The 26859-nt window shown below is 41.2% G+C and overlaps 1 protein-coding gene across 1 annotated transcript; it reads right to left on the bottom strand.

Annotated features, from left to right (window-relative positions):
• Positions 1–4284: 4284 nt before the first annotated feature.
• On the bottom strand, positions 4285–18961 carry NCLN (nicalin). The gene is made up of 15 exons (XM_075206526.1): positions 18658–18961; positions 17621–17811; positions 15218–15362; positions 15012–15106; positions 13424–13504; positions 13108–13211; positions 10563–10651; positions 10160–10299; positions 9849–10027; positions 7526–7613; positions 7394–7432; positions 6917–7080; positions 6472–6525; positions 6198–6276; positions 4285–4847 (listed from the first exon to the last, which is right to left on the bottom strand). Exons 1-15 carry the CDS (start codon positions 18830–18832, stop codon positions 4788–4790), a joined length of 1683 nt encoding a protein of 560 aa, XP_075062627.1. The 5' UTR covers positions 18833–18961; the 3' UTR covers positions 4285–4787.
• Positions 18962–26859: the final 7898 nt, after the last annotated feature.

Below are 26859 nucleotides of genomic sequence, written 5' to 3'. Positions count from 1 at the left end.
CTGGGGCCTTGTCCAGGGTCTTGGAAGAGGAGCGCCCCCTGGGAAAGGAGCCCCTTCCCCTGTGAGACTGTTCTTGGGATGAAAAAGGTCCACCTCTCACTGACACCTGCTAGAGATGTGGCCCCGAAAGGGCTGTCCAAAGGAACTGAACCTAGGAGGTTTGGCCCTAGTTGCATTCACTGGCAAAAAATTACTCTTCCCACCAGTGGACTGGGAAATCAAGTGTCCAGTTCTGGACCAAATAAGACCGACCCACAGTAAGGTAATGCCTCCAGCAACTTCTTTGATTCTGCGTCTGCATTCCAAGATCACAGCCAAAGGGCCCTGCTGGCCGCCACATCCGTGGCCGAAATAGAAGAAGCCAATGATGCCACATTCTGGGCCGCTTCATAAAGATAGCCCGAAGCTTCCTTCAAATGAAAAGCTAAAGGAAGGAGTTCAGAGTCCTGCAAACCTGCTGCCAATTGGTCAGCCCAGGTTTCCATAGCTCTAGGTACCTACACAGATGAGAACATGTGCTGGAATGAAGCACCCGCTGCCGAAAACATGCTTTTAAGGAAACTCTCAGTCTTCCTATCTGTGGGGTCCTGTAAGACCGCCGAGCTAGGCAACTCCAAGGTGGTGACGGGCTAACCTAGCTACCGGCGTAACCACCTTGGAATCTTGCGAGGGAAGGAAAATCTCTGGTCCGGAGCTTTCCATACAGACTACACAATCTCAGACAGTTCTGAAGAGGAAAGAAAGCACAGAGTCTTTGGCTTTGTCCGTTTAAAATGACCCTGAACTGAACTGCTCTGTTTCTCTGATTCCACCAAGTCCAAAGCCTGGCGTACTGCTAACACCAGATCCTGCATCCCCTGGGTTCTGGCATTGTCCTCCCAGTCACCCCTCTGAGTGGAGTCAGAATCCTCTAATAACTCCCCTTTTTTCTCGAAAGACCCCACTGAGCCAGAAGCAGAAAACAGAGCATGGGATAATCTAGCCCGCTTGGCCCTAGGGGGAAGCAGCCCAGGGGAATTCAGAAAGCGATTTAAATGGTCTAATCTTCTCCCCAAGGAAAAAGACCAAGCCGGCTCTCCCTGGCAAGTCTGTGAGGACGGGGAAAACCCCTGGGAAGACACCCCGTGTTAATCGCAGAAGCTGGGTTAGTAACCCCTTCTGATGAATTAAACGTTACTCTTTTTTCTCCTATATTATTTTTTTTTTTTCCAATAGAGTAATCGTAAAAGACTACCAGGACAGACTAACCCTCAAAGATATGTAGCCTTAAACCTAACTCCCCTGATGGGGAAAATACACTAAACAAGTTAATTTCAATGCAATACACAGATAACCAACTAAGGAATAGACTCTTAGCTGGGTCCCAGAGTAAGGAAGGAAGAAAGGAAGGAGTCAGCGGCAGCACAATTTCTCCTCACAAAGCCACCTGAGGAACATCCTACCTCCACTGCAATCACAGGAAACTTGTGCGCTCCTGGGATATACCAACAGGCAGGCAGGGGGGGGGGGGGAAGCCTCCACTGCCCCCTTCTCCCAGATTCCCGACAGCTGACCACAGCGTGGTGCACACCTTCCGTGGCCTCCGCGAGCGATCCAGCAACAAATAGAAACGTGCCCAGCATTTCTGCAGTCCGACCTATGCAGACATTGCTGTGGACTGGTCCCGCGACCCCAGATCCAGGTATCTCCAAAAATGTCCCGATTCCTCCTGATCGTGCGCTCTCTGCCTGTCAGCAGCGCCGGTCCCGGAATAGCGCCAGTGACACCCTAATAACAAGCCCCAAGCTTGTCTGTATGGGCAGTTCAGGACAAGAACATTTCTTTGTCCGTTTGTCCGGACCGCTGATTTAACAGATGACAGGTAGCCTGCAGCACCTGTATCCGTCTACTCGCCATAAAAACTAAAAACAAAGAGAAATTAACTAAATTACCTAACCGCACAAAAAAAACAGTCCGAGTCCTTGGGCACTTAAACTAAACTCAGGTTAGCAGGGGTTGCAGAGGGGAGAAGTCAGCAGCAGTTAGTTAACTATTTAAGTGTCAACTCCGAGTGCCCATCCTACAACCCCATGGAGCAGTGTCCACCAGATTGGATGTCGAAGAAATACTCTTAGTGAGTAGAGGTATAGGAGCTTGTCCATCTCATGAATTATTTAATGTGTCAGAGCTCCTCAGACCACATCTATACCACATTGTCTCTAGTGTCCTGGTAAGATGTAGGAGAAACTTCAACTTTAGTACAATCAACAGGCCATGTTTTGTTTAGTGGATATTCTTAACAGCACACAGGGAAATACTCAAAGCTTAACCTGCAAACATTAATTTTTCATTTAAGATTGAACATTTGGCATTGTTCCGTTGTAATTTATAGAGATTTGTTTTAACCTCATTAGTAAAATAGGAGACACATTTCACACATGTATGCAGAGGTAGGCTGTGCAGGATAATTATATGCTCCTGTACCGAGGATGTACATACATTTTAAAAGGGGCCGATTCAATTCTGCCGCGAATAGCGCAGCGTTAACAGTATTAGCGTTAATACGGTAATTTTAACCTGGATTTCATCTCACAGCTCAGGGAGCTGCGAGTAAAAATTCACCATTGGAATTACCGTATTAAGGGTAATTATGCGCAGTTTTACCGTATTAACGGTAAAACTGCCAACGCTGCGCTATTCTCAGCAGAGTCAAATCGGCCCCTAAGTGATCAATATTCACATAAATATTATTTGACCAGAATAGCTTACCCATAATTACCATACCATGTAACCCATTCAAAAGGCTTTCAGCAAGGCCAATTTAAATCATTCACCACAAATCACTGTAAGTGGCCATAGCACAAAATCTGATTCATGTTGTGAAGATATAAATGAGGAAAATGATTGGACTATGACTGAAATCTGCTAATGTTCAGTCACCTAGTTGTATACCATAGGATCTAGTACATTTGGCCACACTCGTGGACATATTCGGCTAAACATCTGGTAGCTCCTATGTCGAGATCAGCCAACCTCTACCACAAGAGGTTTGCTTACAAAGCTAAGCACTCTGCTCGCTTTTCTTATGAAATTGCCTCCATCTCCTTTGTAGTTTTAGAGATTACTGTAAGCCCAATAAAATAACATGCCAAATTATTCTCTCTCCAAGTGCATTATTTAAAAACAAAAACACAACCTAGAAAATGTACATAGTTTTCTTGGACCTGGCACAAAAACTTGTAAACCTTAGTCGGTCGCCAACCTCTTCTCAGAATGCATACCATAGACTGCACTAAGAGATAAGAAACTATACATACAGTATGCAAGCAACAATATTAATTTAGGAAACTAAGTTTTGTTTGAAATACAATGTCAAGAAAAAAAAATATAAATAAATAAAAGCCTTTTGGTGCTCAAAACCCCTTAAGGTGTAGAAGGGACAGTTATTAAAGGGGAAAGCTGCTGCTCCACTTAAAATAGCCAGATCAAACAAAAACATTGAGGTACAGTGGATGTGCATAAGTAAATATAAAAATTGGCTTGCATAAAAAAAGATTTTATTACATTAAACACAATACTTGCATCAGTACATGCATAACTTATTGGATACTTTAAAACTATGTAATGGTGAAGTATGATTATTAACAAGCAGACCTAATCAATAAGGTTTTAAAATCATTGTCTTTGAACAGTATAAATGATCCAGACATTAGAAGTTTAAAATTCCATATTAAATCATACGAAAATTATGACAAATAGGAACTGGTGCATAATCCCAAAGAAAGTTATTATTGCTTTGCCTTTTTAATGTTGTAATAAAATCTACATATTTATACAGCCAATTCTTAAATTTACTTATAAAACTTCCTCAATTTAAACATTTCATAGTCTTTCCCCTTTTCTGAGAGGGATAGAGCAGTTATTCTTTTTGTTTTGTTAAAATGATAGCTCATCTACATTTATAATACTATTCTCCTCCCACAAGAAGGCTCTTTCAACAGTACACATATATAGAATGTTATCTGCAATGTGTTTCTATACCTAAATCTAAAACTGTGGGCTATTTTGCCTCGAACAGATACTGAGAATAAGTGCCAAAGTGAATAGGGATGGGAGAAAGGCAATAAAAATCTCACTTTTGAATCCTAGTATGACCAGTGGTGGAAGTATGGTGTATACGGTATATAGTACACCAAAACCTTCATTACAAAACTATCATATTCCTTTCATTTATATTTTCCATACTACCATTTCAACCACTGGGTATGACGTTAAAGTAAATCAAACGTCCATTTAAGACCAGAGAACCATTTCATATTTTCTTTATTTCCTAAATTATTCAGTGTTCATATTATCCATCAATCCATATTTTTAATTAAATAAATTTTAATGACAAAGGGGAAAAAAGGGGAAGGAAAATTCAGTGCATGATTTAAAACAAAACCAAACTAAAGGCAAAATGGTGGGGGAGTAAGTGGTGTGATAAGTTTTTTTCAAAAAAAATATCTAAACCACATCGTTTCATCCTGAGTACCCACAGAAAGAGGTCTGTTTATTTAGGAGTGGAAGGGTCAATTTGCAACAATGCACCACCATGTTTATGGCGAACTAGCATTCCATTCTGTTCAATGCACTTTAGAAAAGAAAGGGTTGATGTTAAGATCCATGCAAAGGAGTTTATAGACTATGTTGAACTTCAACCTCCAGTGCTTATAAAAACAAACAAAATGTTTCCATGGTAGCAAATCCCCCTTCTTCCCAGCCATTTTAGGGGCCTCAAGCTCCCAATAGGAGTATTGTTGGTGTCTTCACAGCTGTTTAGGCTTCCAGGCAACTCTCTGGACTAGTCTGTAGAGCACTCCAAAGTTCTGGAAAGAAACAAAGCAAACTTCAACAGTCTCATCTGGCAAGATACAAAAAATAAAATAATCATCATGGTTTATTTATAGGACACCACAAACTATGTATCAAATCAGACACATAAAATAGCCCAAGGCTGGCTGTTTTATTGCTTGAATGTTAGTATTACAGAAAGCAACACTTTGTAATATAAAAGGCAATTATTAGTCATGCTATAGACTTATAAGGAAGATGTGTTAATTCACTAATGGGGTAGAGTCTTTTACTATTGAGCAGTACAATGCACAAGTGAAAGGCATCAGGACCTGTTTTCACAGGCATTAGAATAGGCACCTCTGAAATGAAGAACATCATGATATGTGAACAGACGTCATGGCGAAGCCAGTGTATTTATGTTATGTATTGGGAAGGATAAACATCCTTCCGCTTTCTCACATGTATTTACCAGATTTATGGTTGCAGCAACTGTATTTCTATAGCTGCCCAGTTGCCCAGACCCTTTAATACTTTATAGTCTGAATTATTCTCTCTCACAGACCTGCTACAAATACACACACAGTAAATACTTTTTCCCCTTACTTCTGTTGCTATGGGCTTCAAACCTTGCTTCTCCTCCACTTGCATGATGCTTCACTCCAGACAAGCTTGATGAAGCATTTTGGCTGCAGGCCTCCCTCCATTGAGCCGTGCTGCTATAAAATGGAAGCCCCCCCCCCCCCCCCACCTCCTCATAATATTGTCTTAAAAAAAAAATGAAAAACTGTGAGGGATGTGTGTTAGGTGTCAGAAGTTGTCATAGCGCAAGCCAAATTCTGACTGAGCTATACATGGTGTGAGAGCTGAGAGAGAAGATTTTTATTTTAGTTTACGGGACTGTTAGAAAAATTAGGTTCACTTTTACTAAAAACCTTTTTCACTCTCCAATTTGAACACACCAGGCAATTTTCGGGCCAGTTCGCCAACATTGCCTGCCGTACTGAAGAGTGTATTGTCAGCATTAGTAGATAACCCTCAGCTGTGGTAAAGGGAATGGCAAATTATAGTATCTGCAATGTCTCAATGTGATCTTTACTAGTTTTGCATGCGCACACATTTATATTTATCTACATACTAATATATATATATACATACACACACACACATATAATCACAATACTTTTGAACTGTGCGATCAAGCAGCGGTCACACTGTGCACCACATGCCCCATGTGTACTGTACGTGTGTGTATATTTAAAATTAGATTTGCATATTCATATTGCTACAAAACAAGATGTGGAGTTATGAGTTTTCTTTGCTTTCACAGAAAATGTGTACCTCTACTATACACCGCACTGTCAAATAAGAAGTAATCTCGGTACCTGAACAGCAAGATATGACAGGCCGAGGTACGCTGCAATGCAAAGAGCTAACAGGAGATCAAATATTGCTGGCTTCACTCTGAAAAGAAGCAGAAAACAGCAGTTATGGTTACATTCCCAACTCAAGCATAGGCATGGTTCTTGAATATTTAAACAACGGCTAATAAGAAAGTCGGTGTAATTTTGCAATTTAAAAAGGTCTACAAAATACATATTTTTTTCTAAAAAAAAAATACCAATGTATTCGGCAGATCTAGAAAAATGTTTTACTCACCGGTATGCATTCATTGTCTGCTTCAACTGATCGTAAAACACAAACTCTGGGTCTCTGCAGAGAGATCAGAATGATGAGATACATTTAAAAAAAATGGTATGCACTGTTCCTTGTCCAAAGTCTGTTTCAGACAGCATTACATGTTTACATGGAGAGCTGGGATGAATCAGAAATGAAGGCGAGATTATAAACAATAATTTTTTTATTTTTTTTTTAAAAACTGCATATAAAAATCATATTCCAAGATTTGAAATATAAAAGACTACATACCTATATTAAATATACAAAAATCTGAAAGAATCTATAAACACTAATATATAGATGTTTGTAGGACAAGTTTAGAAAAAGTACTGCAACACCATCAGTATCAGGTCTAACCCCTGATAATCCTGGGTCATTTTCCAAATAAAATGTGAAAGTCACGCAAACATTCATTAATGCTTACCTTTTATCAGCCTTAACATGATAAACTTTGACATCTTTCAGATATCGGCTCATATAATATTCCAGAGTGTTTAGTACATTGCTGTCCTTATCCACCAGCTGTGCAGCACGGGGCTGGCTGGTCAACCACTGCATTACTGCCTCTAGCTGATCCTTATGGACTTGCTGCAGAGAGAGAATGCACTTTTAGATATGAACAACAAATCAATACAAATAATGTTCATGCCCTGCTGCTCAAATAATTACAATAGTCAATCTTCAGTAACTTTTTTTTATTTCACCAGTTCAATGTGCAAAATTTTTCTGAATGTAAATAGCTGGCACAATTAGTATTAAGAAAAAAAAAATGTATCGCCTCTCATGGAACAGTACAAACTTCTTTGAGCACAATTAAATGATAGCCCATGTATATTTCTATCAGGCCTCTGTAGACTTTCAATAGCGCTTCATTAATCTGACCTTTGTTTTATCCACTTACCATCTGCTGTGTAAAGATCTGTAGATCGGATGGTGCCCCCTGCAAATAGAGAAGAACTTTAATATGGACAGGTAGTCTAGATGGACAATACATATGAAGCTGAAGGTTAAGGCAAAGGAGAAAGCAATTTACCTTCTCTGTCAGATTATAAATGACACGGGTTAGTGCCTCAGCAATGATACGGGTGTTACGGGTCAGAACCTGTGTGTCTACTTTCCACCTGCAGAGCAAACAATTTAATTTAGAAAACATGAAACAAAGCAGCATATGACATTTATTTTCAAACAATATATCTTAATTTAAAAACAATATTAACATTTCCCCAAATATCCTTGCGCGGATATTTTTTTGACAGAAGTAACGCTGATTTCTTTTTTTTTCTACTCGTGCCCCATAAGAGGTGCAAACAAAACTCAGCGCTTATTAATTACGCTCCTGGTCTGAGCCCATGCAGGGGATGGTTTTACTTTGACCACCACAATCTTTAGATTGAGTGCTGGTATAAGCACAATGAGGGGTTTACCTGTGTAAGGAAAGACTAAAATGGGAAATTATCCTATGGTAAAGCATATCGGCATAGTCACGCAGTTAATGAATCAGAAAATACTGTAAACAGGGATAAAACACTTCAGACAACCAGTGTCCCCCTGTGATTTAGAGCTACATCCTGATGCAATTATTATTATGCAATATTGCACTGTTCAAAGCTTTCCTGCCCCGAGGAGAGGTCTGTTCTCTTGACTAACCAAGTGAGAAATGAATTGCACATGAGCAAGTCCTTGTTCATGGGCCAAAATCAGATCTAACCCTTGATTGGCTCAGTGCCTCTCCCAGATGCCAGATATCATTTAAATTTTACGGAAGTAAAACACAGTCTCAAAAGATTAACTAGAAGTCCTGCGCTCAGGTTATCTGGTTGTTCCCTCACCAAGAATATCTACCTGCGGTCCAAGCTATCCAGTAACATATTGCACCAGCAACTGCTCAGCTAGTTCCTACTGGCAGTGTGTTGTTGGTGGTATATTCTCTCCCAGATCAGCAGGAGCAAGGAGTGTGCGGCAGACATCCAAAGATTTTTTTTTACGCTCCTGCTGACCCTTTCTTTTCAGACAGGCAGTGAGTTGTCTGCCAGTGGAAACAGCAGAAACAAGCAGCAGCTGGCGTAGGATGGCAGTGGACTCGCTGGATTGCCTAAACCCAAGACCCCAGGTTAGTAATCTCTTGGGACAGGGTTTTACTTTTTCAGTTTAGGGTGGAATTATCCATTCAACAAAGGAGACAAACAAAGACTATACAGGACAACACAATGTGACTCGAACTGTGGGTCAAGTGTCAGACATATCACATATATTTATCTGATTTTATAAAATAATAATATAAGTAATGGGCAGTAATTGGGTTATTGTATGTTAAATAATTAATTATATAAAATGTAATAACAATGTGCTTGGGGCAACACAGTGGCCTAGTGGTTAGCACTTCTGCCTCACAGCACTGGGGTCATGAGTTCGATTCCCGACCATGGTCTTATCTGTGTGGAGTTTGTATTTTCTCCCTGTGTTTGCGTGGGTTTCCTCCGGGTGACCCTAGTCTCTCCCTCTGTGTCTGTGTATGTGTGTCCATATTAGGGAATTTAGACTGTAAGCTCAAATGGGGCAGGGACTGATGTGAATGAGTTCTCTGTACAGCGCTGCGGAATTAGTGGCGCTATATAAATAAATGATGATGATGATACTTCTAACATAACATGGAAAAGCATTAAAGTGGATAAGACAAAAATGTGTATTTTACAACAATCATGGCGGCCTAAAAAAGAGGTTTTACCAAGCTGCTAGAGTTAAAAGCTGCACTAACCCTTAAGATTTTGTGGCTTTTGATTGATCCCCAATCTCACACTCTTCACAGCAGCCATTTAAAAATGGTTAACAAAGCTAGTTTGCCGTTCGTGTATTACCATGGGTTTCTAAAAGCATCAGTTTATCCTGAGACTCTTGCTGGGGGAGGGGGGGCAAATAGGTGGTAGTTCAGCTTTAGAAAGAATACTATATTAAAACATTACAACATGTATTGACTCCTCTTTCTTAAATAAAACAAAAATACCCCTATATTGGAATCACTTTATTTCAAAGTTATTGCATAGTAAAGCAATACAAGTTTTCTACCATTTTAGAGGTTAGTTTGGCCAAGTGTAATGGACTCTGAGGTTTCTTTTTACATTGTCTAGTCAATGGCACATTTTTTCTCACTTTAATGCAAATATAAGCAAGTCAAGTTACCAACTGGATTGGAAAAGGAGTACCTTCCTGTCTGATAAGCAGCAACAGCTCCATTCATGAGATACACACATATGTACAGACTGCACTAACCTTAATAAAAACACACATCAGCAATATCCCTTCAAAGACTTATCAATGTACTTCCATGCTTTCATATAGAACACACACAGTCACCTTACCTGAGATCCAAGACACTATTGCGGTGACCACTACGGTGGCCATCCAGGTGAGAAATGGTAAAAGATGGCAGTCGGCGGATAGCGAAGCGCTCGTGTTCCCAAGCCAGTGTATCATCCGCGAGGTTTATCTTTTTATGGACCATGGAAAACTTTACTTCAGGGTACTGACTTGAGATAATCTACATACAGAGAGAAAAAAAAAAGTAATTACAGAAAAATACTAAAAAACAAAACCTGGTATATGCTACATTTTTCTTTTTTCCTACTTCTTTTACTGTGCAGGCAACATGGATATCTGCTCTCATAATTACCATTTCCATCTCTTTGAGGAATGTGTGTTGCAAGGTGCCCTCTTTAGGAGGTTTGGACACATGAAGATACAAGTCGTTTTCACTTCCTATAGTATCCAGGCAGAGTACAAAAGCCACGTTGTCTTGAAGGAGGCTGGAATCTAAAAAGAGTATGGACTACATCAAAATTGTTCAGGCCACCAAAACATATCCAACACCTCCCACTTCCATAGTTTACAATAGACACAGAAGCAACCATTATTCACTAGTACTGCGCAAATGAACTGTAATAAAGCAAATGGCAAAGTCAATGACTTACTATTGCCCTGGATGTCACTTACTCCCTCGCCAGTCACACCCATCCACCCACATCACCCCTTTGTTTCCTTAATGTAATTTCCCTTTAATTGGAATGTGATAATACCTGTGTGATCCAGATGATCCTCTAACCACCTCTTTGTTCCCTGATAGTTAAACTTTCCTCCTCCTGATGCGAAAAACAGCAGATTGTAACTGTGTATGGGAGAATGCATGGGAGAAATGTGAATTGAAGAGCATGTGACAATAGCAATCAAAATAAATCAGAAAAAGTATACCAGGGATTACAATAACTAGGCTTTAGTAAAGTGAGATAACTGATCACTGTGTCGGTTTTGTACAGCAAATTATTTATTAACATTTATTTATATAGTGCCAGTGTACTCTGCAGTACTTTACAAGAGAGGACAAACAGTAATAAAACAGATAAAGGCCTGCTCACACATTCACAGTCTGTAGGGAAATAAAAGTATGATATATGATGCTAAGTACCGCTTCTGGTGATAATCGGGTAGAGTAGTATACGGATGGTAAGACGCTGGCTCAGTAATTTGGTAAGCTTGCCTAAAGAAATGAGTTTTCAGGCAACACTCTAAGGTTTGGGAGTTAGGGAAAAAGTCTTGTACAATGGACAGTATTCCAGAGTGGATGCAGCCTGAAAAAAAGTCCTGCAAATCAGGAATGGGAGTGGGTAACAGGTGTGGATGAGGCACTAGTCTTGAGAAGAGAGTTGGGGGGATATCTTAAGACAAGGGAGGAGATATATGTAGGTGTAGTTTTGTTAATGTCTTTCGCATGTTAGTAGATACTTTATACAGTAAAATACAGGCAACCATTGTAGGGACTGGCTGAGCAGAGGAATATGAGATTTACATAATAACGTCCTACTCTACATGAGTATTTTTGAAAGCAACGCGTTTCTTTAGCCAAGAGGAAAGAGTAGCTGCAGCCACTTGATCAACTGCTGTTGCTAGGGTTTGAATAAAATGTGTGACTGCCAGATAAGGAACGGAGACTTTAGAAATTGTGGATATAAGTTGTTTGAGAGGTGGAAATTTGCTGAAAATGTAAAGAGATTTCAGATTTCTGTAGTCAAGTGGAGGCTTAGTAGAGTTAGGGGTATATTTACTAAACTACATGATTGAAAAGTGGAGATGATGCCTATAGCAACCAAACAGATTCTAGTTATTTATTTAGTACATTCTACAAAATGACAGCTAGAATCTGACTGGTTGCTATAAGCAACAGCTCCACTTTTTAAATCCCGCAGTTTAGTAAATTTACCTCTTAGAGTGCAAACAGGTTAAGGTACTGGAGGACAACTTGCAGGTGATGGTCTGAGGGAGAAAGAGGTGTTAAAATCAGAAACTGAACAAGATCAAGACAGTGGCCATCACAACGAGTAGAAGAGTCAATTCACTAGGGAAGACAAAAAGAGGTTACAGAGAGTAGTTTGGAGGCATAAAAAGAATGTGGATAATTAATAAGGATGTTGAAAGCACCCATGAGGATAGGATAGTGGGGTTGTCAGAGGATAAGAAATGTTCAAGGAACTGTTAGTTTGGTCCCGCTGTGTGATAGATCAGAGCAACACACAGAGAGAAGGGATGAATATCAAGATAGTATGTACTTCAAAAGATGGAAACACGAGCGACTGAGCAGTTTATAGAACTGGAAATGTGCAGTGAGAGAAAGGAGTAGTCCATTCCCACCTTCTTCTCTGCTTATAGGCCTGGTGTGGATGAAGTGGAGGCCATCATGTGAAAGGGATGTACGTGAGGCAGTGCGATTGTGAGAGCCATGTTTGGTTATTGCCAGAGGGTTAAGCTCGTTTGTTAGAAAAACTTATGGATGATGGAGGTTAATTTGTCACAGAGCATTCATTCCATAAGGCACATTTAAAGGATTTTGAAAGAGATGAAAGTCATTCTGAATCAGTATGATATGTAAGGAAGATGTGGGGGGCTGTAATTGGTGATCTATCTCCAGCTAATAGACGCGGTAAGGAAAGGATATTGTGGCTATTATAGTTAAGGAATATTAAAAAAAAAGCGCATGAGTGTAACTTAGCAAGAAATAGGTTGCGAGGGTCAATATAGGTAAATGGATATGGAGCAGGGGTGTAAATAATGTTTCAATGTGAACAATAATGCCATGGTAGGATAATAAGAAAAGCAGTTTTGTAAACATTGTGAGATCCAATAGGGGTTAGCGAATATGTGGCAAGGGAATAAGGCAAATATGCTAAGCAAGTAGAGAGATATATACACATAAAATGATCCATGGCTTGCACAGAATGCAAATAGCCATTACTGTTGGCTAAAGCAATACCAGGCACAATTCCACCTATTCATTAGGAAGTAGTCACGTTACTGAAAAAAATATGTCCACAAAATCCTTGCCTCCTATACATTACAATATGCTGCAGAATTCACCTTGCTGTTAGATGGATAATAAAATAGTAATAATAAGTTGTATTAATTTTTCATATCACTACATATATCTTTACCTACATACAGTAAAACATTGTAACTGCCAACTTGCTAGAAGAGAGGTTAAGGCCATATTTCACTCCCTGGCAGACACATACAGAAACATGTTGTGAGGCTGGTATAACAAGGCCAGAGTTTCTGGGTGTGGGAACCTCTTACCTGGCATGTGTACGCTTGTAAGTGTACAGTCGAGAGAAAAGACGCGCCAGCTCCAGAAGGATGGCTACACCGCTGCCATTGGAATCTGCCCCATAAGACAACCACTACAAAGAGCCAGAACAGTGATCAGTATCCATTTCACAACAAATGCCTTTTGGGATGGAACGGTCAGCCTCCATTACGTATGTTAAATAAAAAAATAAATAAATCTATGCCATTGGCAAAATGTGTGTGAAAAGCTACAAGGTATTAAAGATATGCAGTTCTACCAATTGTATGGGTCTTGTACAACACATATTCTGTGCACTACACTTACTGGAGCAACTCCAAAAGAGTCATAGTGAGCAACAATGGCAATGGTGGGAAGGTCTTCTGAACCAAGTCCAGCCAAACGTCCCTGAGATAATACAAAACAACAGCAGTATATTAGTTTCTTACAGCTGTCTTGTGCTAGCAGCAAAACACACAAACATTTTCACCAAATCACATAAAAGAAAATGTGAAGCATTTTGCAGCAACTCCTTTATCAAGAATGTGATTGTATTTTAATACAATGTCATACACTGAAGCATTAGACATTTAGTAATTTTAAAGCAATGCCGATTAATTTTATAAACCATATTACTTGCTAAAATACCTGCTGACTAGACAGCAGTTTGCTGTTGGGATATAAGCTTTTAAAATTACATTTTAGTATATGTATACATCCTGTAGTATGTTTTATATACTATAATTAACAATTATATCTTGTTGTCTAAAAAAAGTTGTGCTCAAACATTGAATACACAACTCAGGGCCTCATTTTTAGTTTGGAGTAAATCCATCTGAAGGGGAATTTTCGCATATTGCAAAATTATTTTGCATTGCAGACAATTCAAGAATTAGGAGGTCAGAGTCCTATATCAATTCTAATTCAAAGCGTTAAATTAAAGCTGCATTGTGCACTATATGCAAAAGCAGCTGGTATTTTCCATGCATGCACAAAAAATGGTCTGTTAGGAGCAAATCTAGCAAAACGGTGCACAATTGCAGTTTAAAATAAAAACAAAAAAAAAACCTGTCCTTAAATAAGCAAAAACCCTCACCATTAGGAGACTATGCACTTCGTTAAGGATCCATTGTCCTCTTTTGGAATAGGACTTACACAATTCAGAGAACAAATAGTGAACCAACAACCGGCTGCAAGTTTGCAAATTGTTTGTAATGCTGCTTATCCGTAGAAAAGAAAAAAAATATTCTTTTACTTGTAAACTTACATTTGTGTAATAAACCCCTATTTTCTGAAATACCATTTATATAAAACTAGAGCGAGCGCAAATAGTATGAATACAAATAAGCCACTTGTGCATATAGAAGTTATGTTACTGAAATCAAGAGGTCTATATAGACAGGCAAAAGTGAAATAGTCGCTGTATTTATCTATTTGCTATTCAGTTAAGCCTATCTAGACATTCAGGGTTTTTACGGTGAGCAATGTAAGAGCTCAGCCACATGAGTGAGTAAACAGCCAGGAAAGTGCAAACAGCAAGAGTACCACTGACCCAGATGACGTGATGCATACTCTGTCCACACAGACAGCAAAGAAATACAATATTCTCTCACACTTACTTTTCTACCACATATTTCATTACTGACCATGCAACAGTGTTCACTACATGGATCAGTAGAGCCCTTGCCTGCGCTATATTTACAAAGTGTGGGCGAGCCTTAAGCAAATTTAAATATATTGCTGCTCTGAATAATTATTAAGATAAGATTTTGAAGGGAGTCCGAGTACTATTTAAAAAGGTGTTGAAAGTTCTAATTATTTATGGTAGTGAAAAAACAGGTACAGTAAAAACAGGCAAGTTTAATTGAATAAGTGAACCTTTGTTTTAAGTCATGCTCCTAAAACGGGGACTTACCTCCACACTGGCAACAAGCCAATCACTGACTGCCTTACTCTGAGCTCCACTAGTCACCATCTGGAAACCATTTGCTGTAGCTGTATGAAGAAGTACTATATGGGCAGAGATGATACAGTCAATTTATATGTTGCATCATACTTTGTTACTCTAAATGACTTAATCTCCTTACAACTCCCCCGCCAATGCTCTGCATAATGTCTCACCTTCAGCAGCAGAGGAGGTGCCCTGGCTAGCAGAAGCTGCAAGTGTCTGCTCATAAATGGATATAAGCTCTGCATCCTCAACTGCAAAGTAAACTGGAACCTGAGTCTCCATGGAAAGCATCTCAGGCTCTATGTCCATGAATTGCTGCACGGGAGAAATCAGTCCATTAGAGGTATTTCACAAACTCATGCAAAACCTAAATTTCAGTTTTCGTTTCTGGAGCTTCATCATAGTTTATTTTATAACATGCCACAGAATGAGCAGGGTCGTACAATCATCAAAATATAAACAGAACAAAGTACAAATAAATAAGGGACAAGAGAAAAAAAATAGCGTCAGTAACATTCAATACAAGATGAAAATGCAGCTATGTTAGAAGACACAAATAGAACGAAGGAAACCGTTTCAAAGAGTCAGGGGGTAAGGATGGCCATGCTTGTGAGAGCTAACACTCAAGAGGGGCGTGGAAACAAATGGAGACAATGGGGTGGAGAGAAGCCAGTGTAAGGGATAGGTAGTGCTAGTCAAAGGGGTAGGTAGGTACAGCCAGTACAGAAAGTTGTTTAGGATAGCGTTGGGGAGCAATCAGAGATGATAGGGGTGTAGTGGAAAAGGCAGAAGGAATGTGAAGAGGGAGCAGTCTTAGGATTGGTCAGGGCAGGCAAGCATGATAAGGCGAGTTTTGCGGTATCGCCTGAAAGATTGGAGATTGGGGGAGAGTCTGGTCAGGGCAGCGAGTTCCAAAGGAGGGGAGCAGTATGGGTGAATTCCTGAAGGATAACACTGTTCAGTTTTGGCTGAAGATTCCCCAAGTAAACCCCAGTCCAAAAGATATCTTACTCAGGTCAGGCATTAAGTCACTTTATATCCTCCTGCAAGATATCACTGGTTTAAAAAAAGAAGATTGTGTTGGCAGGAGTGGAAACATGTGAATCAGTTGTAGGCACAAAATTGTTGGGGGACCTGCTGGGTAGTGTGAACACCAAAGCCCAAGTATATAAACAACTAAGATCAGGATTTACGAAGGATGTTCATCCAAAATTTAATTTTCAGTTTTGTATAGAACCATGCTCTCTTTTAGTCTTCTGCAATAGCAAAAGCTCTCACTTAAAGTATATGCCCATCCATAATGTCTAGTTTACAGATGTACCCAACTTCCCCTTTCAACAGTTAACAGAAGGCAAGTTATGACTTTAGTTTCAATAAACACATTACTCAGTACATTGTGTCCATTAACTTGATCGGAAGATTTGTAGCCCAGAGCAATATATTCATTCAGCATGGTGGCTTAGTGGCTAGGACTTCTGCCTCACAGCACTGGTGTCATGAGTTTGATTCCCGACCATGGCCTTATCTGTGTGGAATTTGCATGCTCTCCCCATGTTTGCGTGGGTTTCCTCCATACACAAAAATTATAGTAGGTTAATTGGCTGCTATCAAATTGACCATAGTGTGTGTGTGTGTGTGTGTGTGTGTGTTAATGAATTTAGACTGTAAGCTCCAATGCGGAAGGGCATTTTTTTTTTCGTTGGTGAACCCAATCTCCCCAGTGAACCCAGCCCTGTGCTGGCCAGACTGGGGCTGCTTTGGCATTATCGCAAGAGGACCCCATGCAGCGGGTTTCCCTTCTATAGTAAAATTCTGGGGACCCCACGCTGTTAGCCCCCCCAATATTGCTAATACCAGCCTAGGTTGGCAGCACTAGGTTTGATTAAGCTGTTTTGGGGAGGGGGGGGGGGGTTTGTGTATTGCCGTTTTCAATCTAGTGTCTTATGTTGACATTTTGACTGCCCACTTTACAACCCTGTAGACATTTTACATGTAGACACTGTGTAGACATGATGGGTCTGAGTCATTAAGGAGAGCAAAGCACCTTGTTGTATTGGAGGAGGTAAATGTAAAATGTGGGGACAGATTTATAGTTGAGGTAGGGTATGTCCTAGATCAACTATAAATTTCAATGTAAAATTAAAGCTATCAAGTATTTGTGTACTACATGAAAAGCAGACAGTATTTTCCTTACGTGCAAAATAATAAACTAATTTGCACCCCATGTATTGTAACATGGTTTGTCCAGGATGAAATTAACTCCTTTTTTTTCTTGCCTCTCTACCCTTAATGACTCAGGCCCTATGACTGTAGACATTTTCACTGTTGACATTTCATACCCAACACACTGAACCTGTCCTAGCTATAACAGTGGTGTGCAATGTGTGTGGCAACTGAATGGAAAGGCCGTGACTACTATCCAATAAATAGTAGGTAATGTTAATAAGTGGACAACAGCCTTAATTCATTGAATTGGTAAAACAGATATCACACAATGGACTATATTGCAGAAAATAACCCTTTACCACAATGTCTGCAAATAAAAGTGTATATAACAGATGGCTGTGTCTAACCTGGACTATATCTTGTGGCAGGGCTGCCATGTCTCGAGGAAGAATGATCACAACTGCACCTGCTGTCTGACGCAGTGCTTTTTGGTACTGCTGAAAAGAGAAATCTGCTAAGCGTATAAGCACACATCGCCGACTCAGCACATCTGCTTCAGCAGTACGAGCCTCTGTGTTTAGCACTGCACTCCGAGTACCTGCACACAAGAAAAGTGGGCAGAAGTCAATTAGTTAGTATTATGTGTGTTATTCAAATCTCGGGCATACACATAAAAATATGCAAAAATGAGTATGGGTAGAACAGTGAAACCCACCTCCCCCCAAATTTCATAAATTCACCCATTGTGTACAATAATTAAATTAGTTTATTAGAATAAATACTATGCATCTTCATCAGTTAATAGTGAGGTCTTATCAATTTTTATTAAAAAGATAAATAAATCTGTAGTCAAAACAATCATCTGGTTTGGGTTTATAGAGAATGTCTGCAGGATTAAAACCACTTAGAACCTTACTTAAGTTAGGAGCAAATCCTGCAGGATGGTCCACTCTAAATAACAGTGTTAAAATGTCTAGTGTGTGTGCATTATTTCCCCCTGATTGCAAAATAAATAGTTGCATTTTCATTGCAACATAGTTTGTGTTAAATACAAACTATTTTTTTTTTCACAAAAACAGACAGTTAAAAAAATATTCTGAGCAACTGTTGGATGTCGAAAATCTGACCTTAAGACAACTAGGCAAAACTCATTCATTTCAATAAGAGAGCAACGTCCCTGAAGGGGAAACCATCAGAACAAAATGCTGTTCTGTAACACCAGACTTAAACAGTCCTTTCCAACCTACAGGTGATTTGGGACTCCAATTGTACACATGGGATACATGATATTAAGTAAAACTACAATAATTGCAAGAGCTGTCAAATATTGACACCAGTGCGAGAACAACGTGCTCCTGTTATAGTACAACAACATAGGTTTCCTATACTATTCATTCAATGAATATATATGGATAAGAAACAATATGATCACAGAACCACTGACCGTAGCTCTGGCCCTGCAGGTCATACTGCTGCATTCGGTACACGGTGAACTCATGAGCCGCCTCGGCCTGCAGCGGGGACACGAGGAGCAGCACAGCCGGGATGAAGACAATGAAGGTGAGAGGGAGAGACGCCTTCAGCATATTATCAAACACCTCGCCGGCTTCTTCTAACATCTTGCCGGTACAGGGGGATCGGGCTAGACAGTGAGGAGGGTGGGAGCTAACACAATGGCGAAACCGCAAATGCCTACAGCTTCCTCAGCAACTGGGGACCAGCAGGCACTGCAGAGACAGCTAACAATGGGGCCTTCCAGAGCACCAAGGACATCCAATCAAATAGCGTGCAGGCGGTTACTGGACAACTATGTCAGGGTCCTTGTAGACAGCTAGCTACACATCTTGGGAGGAATGACTGGAGATGACATGTGGGTGGAGTTCATAGTACTCTGTGACACTAGCAGTTGTGCAACTACAAGTATTAGCATGCATACTATACAAGCATTCTGTGCTCCCCTAACTAAAAGTTGTGGGGGTATATTATTTACTAATCTGTGGGTTTGAAAAAGTGTAGATATATAGCAACCAATCACCTGATGTCAGCTGGTCATTTTGTGGCAGGGCTGAAATGCATTGGAAATGTTTTGGAGATAAAGATTATTGTCATGACAAAGATGGATTTTGAAATTAATTGCAATTAATCTGATCACTCTTCATGACATTCTGGAGTATATGTAAATTGTCATCATAAAAACTGAGGCAGCAGACTTTGTGAAAAATAATATTTGTGTCATTCTCAAAACTTTTGGTCATGACTACATTGTAAACTGCAGAACAATGTAACACATTTCTGTTGGTAAATGTACAATTTATTCTTTTTTTTAGTAAGGAACACAGACTGTAGGTAAGGTTTTATCTTCTAAAGTGTACATATAGGGCCTGATTTATTAATTAATAGCAAAAAGGAGTAAATCTCCTGGACTAACCATGTTGCAATGCAATGGGTGCAAATTAGTGTATTATTTTGCACATAAGGAAAATATTAGCTATTTTTTTTATGTAGAACATACATATTTTATAGCTTTATGTTTACATTGAAATGAAAAGTTGATATAGGATATGCCTTATCCCAATTATAAATTTGTCCCCACATTTAAAATTTACCTCCCCTCAAATGCAACTTGGTTTTTGCCAAAGTGCAAAGTTACTCTTTTTTTTTTGCTTTACTTTCCTTAAAGAATCAGGTCCATACTGTATATTAATGGCTGCTACTATTATTATTTTTATATAAAACAGTGTTCATTTAGCTTCAGTGCTATTCTAGATACAAGGAAATATGTGATATATTACTTTTGAAGGGTGACTAAACCAAAAATACAAGTTGATTCAATAAGAAAAGGAATGTTAAAACATTTGCAAGTGAACCATTCCAATATCTTTGCAGAACGTGAAGTGTTTGATATTTGCTATGCAGCTGAGTGCAATTTATTGTGTCGAATCTAATCTGTTCACCTGTGTCAGTTTATGAGCTCATCAGCTGGAAAGAATAAAATACACTGCAAGTTCTGCCTGTACAATTACCTCTGCTTTATTAAATACAAGTCCATATCTATATAGCACAAAATCACGTATTACAGAAAACTACGCCCCAAAAGGTTTTAACCACTCATGCTTTCTCTACACAGATCTTGCTACATTCTCACATTGTCACATGGGAATTCTCCCCAGGGGGAGTTGCTTTATCTCATATCTGCCACATCCAAGGTCATGGGCATAGTTTCTTGCAAACAATGAATAACTCCTACAAACTAGCAGTATCTAATCTGTCTTTAAGCTATAAGAGAACAAAATGGCTAAAAGGCAACAAGATGGCGTCAGCTTAGCAAAATCACATTTCTCAATTGTCTGTCGATCAGCCTTTTCAGATGTCAAGGCACACCTTGCAGTGTCCTATATTAGCATTTTTGACAGGAAGCCTCGTGTACATAAGCTGTATCACCTTATGCTATAACAATGTTAACTCAGATATTGTTGCCCTGATTAATTAAGGAGTGTAAATGCCGTATTTTGCTTTAATCTATTCTGCACATGCCCAGAAACTATACTCCGGAGAACTCAAATGTATACAACACATCTTCAAGCACAAAGGACACTTATGACAGTCTACGGTTTCATGGGAGGAATGGGCAGGGGAATGGGGGTATATGCGTAGTCAGTTTGCAGTAAGAGCGTGCCAAATTGGAGCGCACGTAGCAGCATCTGATTCAAGATTTGGGCATCTCTAAGGTACTTGTTTTTCTGTATTTGGTTAAACTTTAAAACTTGTTAAGTTATTTAATTAGTTAAACTTCAAACCAATATAGTGTACTTGGGGAGGCCTAAGAGTGTGTTGGACTAAAGGGAATGTCATATATAACCAACATGAGCTAGTGCCAATTTTATAGTTGTCAAGTTCTAGCTATACGATTTATTCATCTTTTATTTATAATATGTTCTCTAAAGGACCCTTAAACCTTAATTATAAAAAGGTTTTTTTGTGACATTCATCCTCCTGTGTCTTGCCTACACCTTTAGAGTGTAAGCTTTCACATGCAGGGCCCTTTTTCCTTGTGTTTCATGGCTTTACCCTCTATTGTATCCAACACTGCACCCTTGTCTAGCACCACCTACCTATTATTCTTGTCTCCTCTTTTAGTGACTCCGACCCCGTTCGTTCCTGGGCACATGCCTGATTTACGCAGTTATTCTTCTGTTTTTTCTCCAATTCCTGCATAAGTAAACTCCCTGTGCTAAGTTATTTGCTTTCGTGTTGTTATTGTGTTATTGATAGTTGTTCTAAACTACTATGTGACTGGCATATACTTTGTGTTATGTACGTAATATGTACTATGTAGGCTGTTTCTTCATTATGTAATTTGATGTTCTTTGCTTCCCCCACCTTGAACGGGTGCTAGGGACCCTTTGTGGCACCTTATAAATAAAACTTAATAATAATAGGAGACGGGGAACTGTAGGAAAAAAGAAGCTGAACCCTCCACTCCCCTATAAAAATATATATAAACCCAATACTACTTGCTCCTCTCAACTTTTGTTGCCAGTGTCCTTTGTCACTTATCTGTCCACATGTTTGAGACATTCTGCTCCCTCTTATTTAACATTCACATGCTCTTTTGTTGTACTTGGGACTCCTAGGCCATTGTGGCCTTTTGACTAGTGCCTGAGCAACAGGCTCTGTACTTTTTAGTTATCTTAATTCATTTATATTATAGTCATTTCTTTTGAACTGGCTACATTGGTTTGCATGTGACCCTGATTCTCTGCCTTGTTATGTAATTTTGTACCTGTCCTGCTTTTCTCTGACATTGTATTGGATTCTGATTTAGCTTCTGAGCTGTCTGTCCTGATATCAACAGTAACAGGTACATTACTTAGTGGTGATGGGAGATGGTTTGCTTATGCATTATAAACAGGGTAACGTTAATCTAGTAGTATAGATACTTAGATTTTCTATGTAGTGGTGTCACAATGGAGCCAGGGGTTTGTATGATTTTTTTTAAGGAGGAGGAGTGGAGTCATTAGGAGACATGAGATTAAAATGCTGAGAGGGCTGAGGAGAATCATATATCAATTAATAACATCTTTGCGTGCTGTATAGGAGAGGTTTGATCAAAAAACAAGGAATATCACTTGGAACGAGACGAGAATATGCCATCTGTATGTATGATCCAGACTGAAGCAACCAATTGCAATGCAACATTTTGGCTCCAAATTCATATCAAATTCCTATTATACTTCATGGCCCTGGTTTACCCAGTGCTAATCACTAGTAGAATAATGGACCCATATCTGTTCTTGTTAACATCCTTTTAAGAGATTTGCACAGATCACAGTGTCATGCTTAATCCTGAGATTATTTAGTTTATTGACTGTATGGAGGGCCATGGAACCACCCTCTCTGTTCACCCAGCATGGGTCTTCCTTGCATCTACATCTGTTCCCAGCTGTAACCATTTTTCAAAAGGACTCTGTGCCACCTAGGGTGATTAGGGTGTTTGTCTTCTGCTGTGGCCTCTACAGCTTCTCTGATCTTCCTGTCCTGGTCATCATACTGACTTAGGCAGAGAGATGTTAATGCTAGAAATGTTTCCACCAAGGTACCCAATGATTCGGAAGTCATTGTGGGATCCAGGAGTCGCTAGCAGGGCCATCTTTTCCATTGGACACGATGGGCAGGTGCCCGGGGGCCCCACGGGCAAGGGGGCCCCATAGGCAGGTCTCTTAATTAGAATAAATAATCCTGCAAAAGAAAAAACCTGCAAAAAAAAACCTTCAAGGGTCACTGAGCAAGTACATATATCTATCTCTGTATATCTACATCTATATCTCTATACATCTACATCTATATATATATATATATATATAATATATGTATATGTGTAGGGGCCCCGGTGCACTGCTTTGCCCGGGGGCCCATAATGTTGTTAAGATGGTCGCTAGTGGAGAAAGGAATTTGTTTTACTCCCATTAGTTATTGTGGTAATTTGGTGGATGGTAGATTTTGGACATCATTTTCCAGCTTACTGGTAACTTCCACTAATATTGCTTTCATACTGTCGCCCTGGCAATATCCCGGGAATATGAACCCGGGATATTGCTGGGGGACAGGTCCCCAGACAGGCAAATGCCCAGGTTGACCAGGTTCACACTGAACCTGGGGAGACCCAATTCTGACGGAAAAAAAAGAAAAATTTAATAAAAAAGTACTCTTAATACCTTAGTATTTATTTCCTCTTAGCTGACTGTCCAGCAGGTTACATGAAGAAATTACGTCATTCCTATTGGCCAGGGAGAAAATTATGCATTTAAAGCGGCAATAGCGGACCCTATGCCTGTATAATGTAATCCAGGCGTAGGGTCCGCTATGAAATGCCGGAGGGATGGCTTTTGGGTATGTACTTACCATGTTTTCCACCAGACCGGATGAGCGCCCAGGTGGTGGAGTGGGCCTCCTCCTGTCACCTAACTGTACTTTTCGGGTAATTCCCATTTTACCTTCCCTCTCCTTCTCCTCCTTCGAAGTTCACTCCATCCGTCTCTTCTCCCCTATCCACCTCCGTGTCTCTGTCATCTACCGTCCCCCGGGCCCCACGTCCCTCTTCCTCGACAACTTTGCTGCCTGGCTCCCCCACTACCTTCTCCTCTGACCTCCCCTCCATCATACTTGGCGACTTTAATATCCCCATTGATAACCGTTCCGACCCCGCCACCATCAAACGTCTCGCCCTTTCCTCCTCTCTTGGCCTCACTCAGTGGACCTCCTCCCCCACCCACTGTCTTGGTCACTCCCTCGACCTTGTCTTCTCTCATCTCTGTGATCTCTCTGACTTCTCCAACTCTCCCTTCCCACTTTCTGACCACCATCTCCTCTCCTTCACTCTGTCCTCCTCCCCTACTCCCACCCCGCCTAAAGCCATCCTCACTAGGTGCAACCTTGATGCTATCGACCCCACCTCTTTCTCCTCTCTTGAAACTCTACTATCACCTCTTCTCTCCCTGGTCTGCCCTGACCAGGCGTCCTCTCTCTACAACCTCTCCCTCACTACTGCCCTTGATGCTGTTGCCCTGGCCTCCGCTATCCGCAGGCGCCGCCTTATTCCTCAACCCTGGCACTCCAAACTCACCCGCTTCCTCCAAAGGTGCTCTCGCACCGCTGAACGCCTCTGGAGGAAATCTCCCTGGCTGACTTCCTTCACTTTAATTTCATTCTCCTCTTTCTGCTCCGCCCTCTCCCTCGCTAAACAATCCTTCTTTAAGTCCCTCATTTCTTCTCAATCCTCCAACCCCCGCCGCCTCTTTGCCACCTTCAACTCCCTCCTTTCTCCCCCTCCCCCTCCTGTCCCGCCCTCCCTCTCCGCTACTGACTTTGCCACCTTTTTCTCATCCAAAATTGAGGCCATCAGACTGAACACCTCCTCCTCCCCTTCTCCCACCACCCTCATCGCCTCACCTCCCTCCAGCAACCAACTCTGGTGCTCCTTCTGCCCCACAACAGGGGAAGAAGTTTGCTCCCTTATTCTTTCCTCTCCTCCCTCCACCTGCCCGCTCGATCTCATCCGCTCCCACCTCCTTCGCTCTTTTTCTCCCACCGTCTGCTCTTACCTCGCACACCTCTTCAACTTATCACTCTCCTCTGGTGTAGACCCCTCCTCCTTTAAACACGCTATAATCTCTCCTATCCTTAAAAAACCCAATCTTGACCCCTCCTCTCTCGCTAATTATCGCCCTATCTCACTGCTCCCCTATGCCTCCAAATTACTGGAGTGGATTGTCTGCTGCCGCCTCGCCAGACACCTCTCGGACTTTTCTCTCCTCGACCCCCTCCAATCTGGCTACCGTCCTCTTCACTTCACCGAAACTGCCCTGGCCAAGGTTACTAACGACCTCCTATCGGCTAAATCCAAGGGTCACTTCTCCCTACTAATCCTCCTTGACCTCTCCGCAGCCTTTGACACCGTGGACCACCCCCTCCTGCTGCAAACTCTTCTTTCCTTCGGCCTCTCTGGATCTGTCCACGCCTGGTTCACCTCATACCTCGCTAACCGCTCCTTCTCTGTATCCACGTCCGGCTCCTCCTCCTCCCCCTACCCTCTCCCTGTAGGAGTCCCGCAGGGCTCTGTTCTCGGCCCTCTACTTTTTTCGCTCTATACTTCCTCCCTTGGTGCTCTCATCTCCTCCTTCGGTCTTCAGTATCACCTTTATGCTGACGACATTCAACTCTACATCTCCTCCCCTGATCTTTCTTCCTCCCTCCTCTCTCGTGTATCTGACTGCCTCTCCGCCATCTCCTCCTGGATATCTGCGCGTTTTCTCAAAATCAATATCTCTAAAACGGAACTCATTGTCTTTCCTCCATCCAGACTCCCATCCCACCATAACCTCTCTTTTGTCGTCAACAACACCACCATCTCCTCTGTCACTCAACTCCGCTGTCTGGGTGTCACCCTCGACTCCCCTCTCTATTTTGCCCTCCATATTCACTCCCTTGCCCAAGCCTGTCGCTTCCAACTTCGCAACATCGCCCACATCCGTCCCTTTCTTTCTCAGGATGCTGCCAAGACTATCATCCATGCACTCATCATCTCCCGCCTGGATTACTGAAACCTCCTCCTCACTGGCCTCCCCCACTCACATCTCTCCCCCTCCGCTCTGTACTCAATGCGGCCGCAAGACTCCTCTTCCTCTCACGCCGCTCCTCCTCTGCCTACCCTCTCTGCCTCGCCTTACACTGGCTTCCCTTCCCCTACAGAATCCTTTTCAAACTCCTCACCACCACTTACAAGGCTCTCTCCCACTCTACAGCCCCTTACATCTCTAACCTCCTCTCCATTCACACTCCTGCCCGCTCCCTGCGCTCAGCCAATGATCGACGCCTCTCCTCCACTCTTATCACCTCTTCCCACTCCAGAATCCAAGATTTTTCCCGTGCTGCCCCCCTTCATTGGAATGATCTCCCTTGTTCCATCCGCCTCTCTCCTACTCTGTGCTCCTTCAAACGTGCACTGAAAAACCACCTCTTCCTTAAAGCCTACCAACCATCCGCATAACCCCTTCATCTCCTCCACTCGCTCTCTCCCTTGCCTCATCTGGCTCCCCTTGTGCCTGTTCTGTTTTTCCTCCCTTAGGATGTAAGCTCACTTGAGCAGGGCCCTTTTTCCTCCTTTCTCCTCACCTGTTCTTCTGCTCCGTGTTTATTGCTTTAACCTGCCTGGAGTTCCTGAAGTACTGGTATCTCTGTTTATTGTTTTGTACTGTTTCACCCTGTATAGTGTACTGTTTGTATGGTGTACGGCGCTGCGGAAATCTTGTGGCGCCTAACAAATAAAGGATAATAATAATAATAATATCCCAAATGTAATGGAAGCAATAGATTGCACTCATATTGGACTGAGACCACCTCGCCACAGGGCAGAGGTTTTCATTAATCGCCATCATTACCACTCCCTGAATGTGCAGGTTGTGTGTGATGCTAACCTGCGTATAATGAGTGTTGTGGCAGGCTATCCTGGTTCATGTCTTGACGCCTTTATCCTGAGATAGGCTACCCCTTATGCCAAATATGAAAGTGGTGAAATGCCGGAGGGATGGCTTTTGGGTATGTACTTACCATGTTTTATATATCCCTTATCATTGTTCAATTTGCCTCA

The sequence above is a fragment of the Mixophyes fleayi genome, chromosome 1, assembly GCF_038048845.1.
Source record: "Mixophyes fleayi isolate aMixFle1 chromosome 1, aMixFle1.hap1, whole genome shotgun sequence".
NCBI lineage: Eukaryota > Metazoa > Chordata > Amphibia > Anura > Limnodynastidae > Mixophyes > Mixophyes fleayi.
This window is presented reverse-complemented; position numbering and strand designations above follow the sequence as displayed.